At 41.9% G+C, this 8,469-nt stretch overlaps 1 protein-coding gene across 1 annotated transcript in view; it reads right to left on the reverse strand.

Annotated features, from left to right (window-relative positions):
• Window positions 1-3,095, reverse strand: part of LOC140204310 (sestrin-3-like) — a 54,730-nt gene extending 51,635 nt beyond the window's left edge. The window contains exon 1 of the mRNA XM_072270923.1: window positions 2,872-3,095. Coding sequence (XP_072127024.1) covers window positions 2,872-2,964 — 93 coding nt within the window. The 5' untranslated portion in view covers window positions 2,965-3,095. The remainder of the gene's footprint in view (window positions 1-2,871) is intronic.
• Between the last annotated feature and the right edge of the window lie 5,374 nt (window positions 3,096-8,469).

Genomic DNA, 8,469 nt, shown 5'->3' on the forward strand with positions numbered 1-8,469 from the left:
AGCTTGAGTCAGCCTCTTGTGTACCTAGCATCCAGTGTTACTCCAAACAGTAATGCTCTATCTCAGTCATACATGGTGGAATACAATAATCCCATGTTCGTAGTTCGGAAATAATCATACCCAATTTGTGTACTCACTGCCCCAGCAAGCTTAATACCAGAATACAAACTGATCCCACCCAAGTTTGTCCAAAAGGCTCTGTTGCTGTAGCAGACAACAGTCTCAGTGTATAAATAAGATTATGCAGTTGAAGTATTGGATTTGGATTATTTCTCGAGACAAGCAAAGAATGTATGGCTGACACCCTGTTGAGCATCACAGATGGTGAGGATTACAATCCTCCGATTAAGACTACAATATTGATGGCCTTGTGTCAAAGACTCCCAAAATACCTCAACATTTGCCTCAGAGGCAAGCCACCTAGATTTAATTTACTTATTGTGCTGGAATAAGAACACAGCAATTACCTCCAAGTGCCCTTCAGATGGAACAGTGTAGAGCTTAGTGACCCTACTGGAACATTTTCATTAAAGAATATTGAGCAAGGGCAGGACTCGGGGATGATCTTGGCGCCTCCACATCTTAAAAAAAAGACACCGGAACATTCTGCAGCCCACTGAAGCACAATGAGTCAGCACCTTAAGGGGAAAACTGGCTATTTAATTTGTTTTGCAAAAAGATCCTGTAATAAGTGAAGGGGCACAGGGTGGTGAAGAGAATAGTGATAAGGAACTAAAGTGGCCATAGAAGAACGAGAGTGCTGTGGTTACAGTTACAGTGAAGAAGTGTATAATCTATTTCCATTAATGATGGTATTTGATTATGATCTGACACTTAATTCCCCAATCTTATTGGGGCCTTTAAACAGAACCACAATTACACTTGGTTGGGGGTGGGGTGGGGAAGAAATGGAACAGTAGGGCTCCAGGTTAGAAAATATCATCCATTCATCTTTACCCACTTTTGTTTCTCTTCAGCTGCCTTTGTTCTTGCAAACCAATCTAAAACTGGACTGCTGAAATGCTTTGATAATAAAATACAATAATGATTTTCCACACAGCCCAAAAATCAGACAGATGCCTGGTAGATGCATGTCTGCTTGGATGAAAGTTCACTGAAAACTTTAATCTTGCTAACTCTTAAGACATATAAAGAAGTGATGACTTAATGCAGTAACATTCTTAGAAATTAGATCATTCATCTGAAAGATGGGATTGTCCAGGCCAAATCAGGACCAATGGTAAAATAAATCAGTATGACCCACTAAAGAGGCAGTGAAGCTTTCATACTTTACCAGAGCTCTGTTTCAGCAGCAAACCTTTATTGGAAGAACAGGAGATCTGGCTGATACAAAATAATGGATCTAATCCTAAAGCCTGGGGATGCAGTTCTCTAAGAAAACTGCCCATGTATATATTTTTTTAGATTGTGCATCTCATTTGCAAGAAAAAAAGAACAGCTGAGAGAGCTATCACTGTAGGCACACAAAGGATAAGAAAAGGAATAACAGGTAGGATGAAAGCCTGTTATATCAACAAATGTTGAAAAAGTAACCTTAACAACACAGACATTAATGATTTAAAATACTGTTGCATGGTTTTTTTTCCCTCATTGGAGTACAAAAATTAAAATATGCAGCAAGAGAGGGAAAAAAGGCTTTGTCTCACTGATGTCACTTCTCAGCAGTCAAAATAATTTAATTCCAGGAATTTTTTCCTCTTTTCAATAAAAACGCAATTGTGTTGCAACAATAGATCTATTTGTCCATCTTTACATATCAATCTGCATACAGATGCATTTGTCAGTGGGTGATTCTGAATTGCAGAATTTGGCAGGTTGAAAAGAGACCTCTGCAGCTTTAAGTGAAATCACAAAGGAGCCTGGAATAAGTCCAGCAATGATGTAAACAAGCAGATCCTTAGCTGGAGCGCCCCCTGCCCTGGCAGAACACACACTGCGGGCACGGCTGGAAGAGAAAAACAACTTTGATTGGCATCGATGTTGGCCAAATGCTTTCTTTACAGCAAAGAGAGAGAGAAAAAATGCAAAGAAGGGGGGAAAACGGAAAGATGATGCAAAGAGGTTGCATTTTAGTCGATTCACAAAGGATCGTTACAATATAATGGGGATTATGCTCCTGACCAAAATGAATTGGGATATTTAAAATAAGCTACACAGACATACATGTTTGCTATCTTGGATCACTACTTAACACTGATGCGGTGGAATTTGCAGTGTTGTAATTTTAGAATGACTATTTTTATGTGTTGCAGTTATACTTTAACTGGCTAACGTAATATAAATTGCAATCGAGGAACGTGGCTGCACTTAATGGGAAAGATTTCACTAATTTATACACAATTAATGTCGAATGGGGGAGGTGAAGGAGGAAACAAAAACAGTTCAATACCCTTTCAAAATAATTTTTTTTGCAAAGTTTGCAACCTAGTGAATCAAATGACCACTTCATTATTCAATAGAGATCGATTTAGTTGGAATATCACCTTTTCCCCCTGTGCCATAGCACTTGAAATCACAAACATGAAAAAAAATTAAAAAGAGGTAGGTGAAAAAGAACATTGTATTGGGGGGAAAAGACACATCTTAACAAGGGGAAGACTAGAAATAAAACGCAAATTCATAACAGACAAAACAAGTTACAATGATTTTTTTTCACCCAAGTCGCCGGACTCAATGGTGCAAATGAAAGATATGCAAGAACACGGGAACGTAAGATAATGAATTAAATTGGAATGCTAAAAGTGGTTAGTGGCTACCCTGTCACTAGCCCAATCTATATGTACAGGGAGCTGCTAGTGCTGCTGTTTACTCTGCTATTCCTTTTGTTCATATTGTTTTTTGCACGGTTACCTGTCTGGAGATCCTCTGACAGCGGTTTAAATATTCCCCCGCTGCCATGTTCTCTGGGTTCCTGTCGTTTTCCTCGCTGATACTGATGATCATTTTCTTTGCATTGACTTTTTATCCCCCCTTGTTGCTTCTTTTTCCTCCCTCTGCTGTTTCTTTCGCTGGAGCCGGGGCTTTGTCCCGCAAAGCCGGTCCTTTCCTCCGTACAAGTCAAGGCACAACCTCCTTAGGAAGGAGGCACCAGCCTGTCAATCAAACGCACCGTCATCCAATCACAGCCCAGTCTGTCCTGGGAAAGAAGGCGGGTCCAGTGGACACACTTAACCAATTACAGCACAGGTTTTGCTTCACTCCTTGCTTCGCGTCATCTCTGGCCAATCAGTAGCCCGCCCTTGTATCCAAGAGGAAGGAGAAGTGTGAACCAATCAGAATGAAAGCAGCTGGAGGCTGATCATCCAATCAACAATCGAAACTTCATCAGAATTGATGGTTATGATCAAGTTGCTTTAGGGCGAGCAGAAGGGTTTCTTCTGAAACCGATTGCTTTTTGCTCTGGTCAACATGTCGAACTTTGAATATTCACACCCCAAGATATTATTTGAAAAGCTCAAGCTGATGTGATACAAGAAAGAAGTGTTCCAAATTTAATTTTCCTCTGTTGTAACGTTTTGTGTGTACGTGTGAAGAAATCCTAAGAATGGCAAAGTTTACATTTGAGAAATGAAAAACAGACGTGCATTTATAAGTCACCTTTCTGAATCAGCCAAATATCATTTAAAACTGATGGAATACATTTGAGGTGTGGTTACTGTTGTTTTGCAGAAACACAATAGCCAATTCATGCACACTACTCTGAAACAAAAAAAAGTAGACAATATTCAGCTGGTAAATCAGCATTTGTAAAGAGACAAACAGAAATAGCATTTGAGGTTGATGACCTTAGCGGAACCGGAAAAGATGAAACAAAAGTGTACTTTAAGTTGCAAAGAGAGGAGATGGGGAAAACATGGTGGATGTCCGGGAGGGTGTGGAAACCAAAACTATCCCGGTGATGTTGATACCGTTGGTTCTGTCTCTGTTAGGAGGTGTGTAACTGGAGATGGGTGGAGGTAGTAGCGAAAAAGAAAACTGCTGCAGATGTGGGATGTAGATCACAGCATTTCTGAAAATCAGAAATAAAAGAATTTGCAACCCAGTGAATCAAACATTTGTGATGCTGGAAGTACTCAGTAGGTCTGCTAGCATCTTTGAAAAGATGAAAGCCTGCACTGTTCTTAAAAGTTGCATCAGAAGTAACTCTGTTCACTCTTTTTAAATTTAAAAAAAATGTACCTAGCAATACAACACAGAGTAGGCCCTTCTGGCTCATGCTCCCCCAGTAACCCCACAACCCCAATTGACACTGACCTAAATCACAGGACAATTTGTAATGACTATTTTCCCTACCCAGTATTTCTTGGGACTGAGGGAGGAAACTGGAGCACCTGGGAACATCCGTGCCTTCTACGGGGACAACAAACAGAGACTTTACGGAACGGAACCGGAACCGAAACTGAACTCTGAACTCTGGAACACACTGAGCTATTATAGCATCGCGCTGACCGCTATGCTACCGTGGTGACATTTCTGTCTGAAATGGTTGGATTCTTTAAGTACCAAGAGTTGCAATGAGCCTTGCAGGAAGGTGAGGTGCTGTTCCTTGAGTTTATGTTCAGCTTTGTTGGAACAGAGTAGGTAGCCAAAAACAGGAGAGTCAGAATGGAGAATTGAAGTGACCGGTGGAAGACTGGACCAAGCTGTGTATGGTGCAGACTCATGTGAGTGCTGGGAAGGGAAAGATGGAGGGATCCCATTGAAGCTGGTAGATCTTATAAAGAATGATCCATTGAATATGAAAAATGATTAATTGGAAGGTGAGGACAAGAGCAGTGCTTGTTCAGGTTGAGAGCAGAAGCGCGGTAAATGGAGCACTTACCGTTGCAAGCCCAGCTAACTACAGTAGAGGAAAGGTGTTGCTGAGGAAAAGGGAAGGTGTTCAAGAAAGTCTCATCATCAGGCAGAAATGATGGAGATGTAGTAACTGGAAGAACGGAGACCTCATAGGAAGCAAGGTTGGGGGAGGTGTACTTAAAATAGCGATGGGAATCTGCGTTCATCCCATCTTCCCGCTGCTTTAACAGCAATAGAGTTCCTCTCAACCTTACCTAGCACCCCACAAGCCTCCACAGCCAACACAGCATTCTCCGCAACTTCCGCCATCTCCAATGGGATCCTACCGCCAAATGTATCTTTACTTCCCCCCCCCCCCACTTTCCACAGTGTCCATTCATCCCACCCCGATAACCTCCCTCCTGGCATCTATTCCTGCAAGCGGCCAAACTGCAACACCTGCCCATTCTGACCTCTTCTCACCTGCCTATCACCTCCCCCAGAGTCCCATCCTCCTTCCCTTTCTCCTACGGTCCACTCTCCTCTCCTATCAGATTTCTTCCCCTCCAGCCCTTTACCTTTCCCACCCACCTGGCTTCACCTATCACCTTCTAGCTACGCTCCTTCCCCTCTCCCCAGCTTTTTATTCTGGCATTTGCCCCTTCCTTTCCAGCCCTGAAGAAGGGTCTCAGCCCCAAACCTTGACTGTTTATTCATTCCTGTAGATGCTGCCTGACCTGCTGAGTTCCTCCAGCATTTTGTTTGTGTAGAAGGGGCAAAGGCAGGTTACCGGCACCTTAAAACCGGTAGCTTTGGGCAGAAGGGGCTCATCAGCCGTGGTTGGCAGCTTATCCAGGAAAAGGAAAGGTCTGATCTCAAACCTCCGCTGTCTTGTGGCTATACCCACTCATGGGGAAGGCTTTGGGAGTAAACCTTGAGAGAAAAATATGGAGCTGGAGTCGTTAAGGCATCCTACATTGAGTTCAACACTGACTGGCAACTCCTGTGACACTGCTGGTACCAAACTGTATCAGTCTCCACTGTTCCTTTGGATTCATCAGATGTGTGGATAGAGGGAGCTTACTACATGGGCAACAGCTTGCTCTCCATATCGTACTGCCCAGGCTTGAGTATCTAGACAGCTAGGACACAATATCCAGGGTCAACTCTGACCATTGGAGGCCTCACTCACTCACTCATTGGGAATCTGTAGTTTTCTAATAGATATTGGTTGTCTATCTTATCTGGAGACAGAGAAGTCAAGAAATTTTGAGCGCATTGCTTAAGATCTCTAGCATATACAGAATCCCTTGTTTTTAAGAAATGGAAAGGATGAGTTGGCGATGGATTATAAAAAGGGCAGGAGAGTGGAAATTGTTATAAATGTAAGGGAATTCTTGAGTTTTGTACAAGGCAGAAAGCAGTATTGATAGACTTTCTAACATACTGGGAAAAGAGGCAAGGAAAGAGGTCTGTGTAGGACTAACGCAAGAATTGCTACATGTCTCCTTTAAAAAGTCTGGCACACATGAGTTCCCACAGCTATGACTCTGAGTTAGAGGAAGTGAGTGGAATTAATGGAGAAATTGTTTGATGTAAGAACAAATTCACCAGGGAAATGAGGGATGGCAGTGGAGGGGAACTCTGTCATGGAAGAAGGGCATCACGGTGAAAATAAGCCAGCTAGGATCAAGGATGTCGATCTGCCAGAGAAGTGGCAGCCGAGGTATTATGGACATGGCTAAATAGGGGAAGAAAGAATGGAGTCAATGTACAGAAAAATTAATTCTATCTGTATCTATAACTATATCTGTACCCTTTATAATTTTGTATACCTCTATCAAATCTCTCCTCATTCTCCTGCACTCCAGGAAATAAAGTCCTAACCTATTCAGACTTTCCCTATTAAGTCAGGTTGTCAGGTCCTTGCAACATTCTTGTAAATGTCCTCTGTATTCTTTCAATCTTATTGATATCTTTTCATATATTATTGAATCTTGGAGAAGAGGTAAAAATAGAATTACCAGGACTGGAGGACCAAGAGGCTGAGGTTGTGACATGAGGACCTCCCAAGAAAATGAGATCAGTATTCACCTTAGTGATGGTAACCTGATGTTTGGTGGGAGAGAGATGGTCTAGTAGGACATGTGACAAGCTGAAGTTTAGAAATGGTCGCCTTGTCAAAACCTAACAGCAATCCCTTTTAATGAAACTTTAAGGTACAATCCCCCCCCCCCCCCAATTAATGTTAGTGAGGGCACTGCTGCAAGCTCAGTGGTTTGAAAATCAGTAGAAAATTTGAAATGTCCAATATTAGTTTGGGAATTAGTGATGAAAATTGCTGAAGTGCGTAGGAGGACCAAAGGAATGATCCACGTGAATAGGGAATTCTAGAAATGGGGAAAAGGACTCCACGGGCTTGGGGTTGAAGTTTCCTGGCTAAAGATATGAACATGTAGGTGAAGGTTGTAGGAGAAAAGTTCAAGAGCACGTGGAGCTCAGAACTCAATAAGATGGGCATGTAGTTCAATGATGCTAAAGCCCATGATAAGGATTGATTGTTCAGTATCCGAGAGGGGAAGGTTAGGAGGAATGTTGAAAAGATGGCAAGAGATTGGATTAGATGCAGATGTGGGGTGAGTGGAATGTGAAGGTGAGAAAGGAATATTAGAATCAAAGAGCTGTCAAAGTTGGCCCATCGTTGATGTCTGAAAAGTTTGAAGTATAGAAATGTGGTGAACTTTGATGAAATGAAAGTGCTGATGGGGACAGCTTAGAGACAGAATAAGTGTTGGTGTTGTTTTCGAGAAAACACATGTGTCTAGGAATTGCATTAAAATAGATCTCATAATGCATCAAGGACAGCGATTTGAGGAAAAAACTGGACATCGGTAATTGTGGGTGTGAAGGATAAAATTTCGGGTGAAGTCCCCATGGAATAAGTTGGACCTACAAACATCTGCTAAGGACAAAAATGAGGGTGTGGAATGATTTTGGATAACATCTTTACAAAAAAAGAGAAAGGAAACAGAAACCACTGTGAGCAATGGTGTCGATATATTTAAAGCAGAGATTGATAGCTTCTTGTAAGGGCATCAAAGGTTACAGAGAGAAGGCAAGAGAATGGGGTTGTGAGGGAAAATAAATCATTTATGAGTGAATGGCAGAGCAGACTTGGATGGCCTAATTTCTGCTCCTGTCTCCTGTGGTCTTATGATCTTCCTGGAAGAGGAATGACAGTGACTTAAAAAGTAATGGAAGGTGAAAGTAAAACAACAGAAGCTAGAAACCTGCAAGTTCATTGGCCTAACTGTTAACTCTACCTCTCCACACAAATACTGAAGATTGACAGCATTTTCGGTTTTAATTTCAAATTTCCACCGTCTGCAATTTTTTTTTTGCTTTTCGATGAGTTTTGGAAGTTGTTGAGGAGTAAATTTTATAAGACCATAAATCATAAGAAATAGGAATAAAATTAGGCCATCCCGCCCATTGTCCGCTCTTGGACTGTATTCCTTGGAGTTTAGAAGAAAGAGGGGGGACCTCATAGAAACATTTCGAATGTTGAAAGGCATGGACAGAGTGGACGTGGCAAAGTTGTTTCCCATGATGGGGGAGTCTAGTACGAGAGGGCATGACTTAAGGATTGAAGGACGCCCATTCAGAACAGAA

This window comes from Mobula birostris, chromosome 10 (assembly GCF_030028105.1).
Source record: "Mobula birostris isolate sMobBir1 chromosome 10, sMobBir1.hap1, whole genome shotgun sequence".
NCBI classification, from domain to species: domain Eukaryota; kingdom Metazoa; phylum Chordata; class Chondrichthyes; order Myliobatiformes; family Myliobatidae; genus Mobula; species Mobula birostris.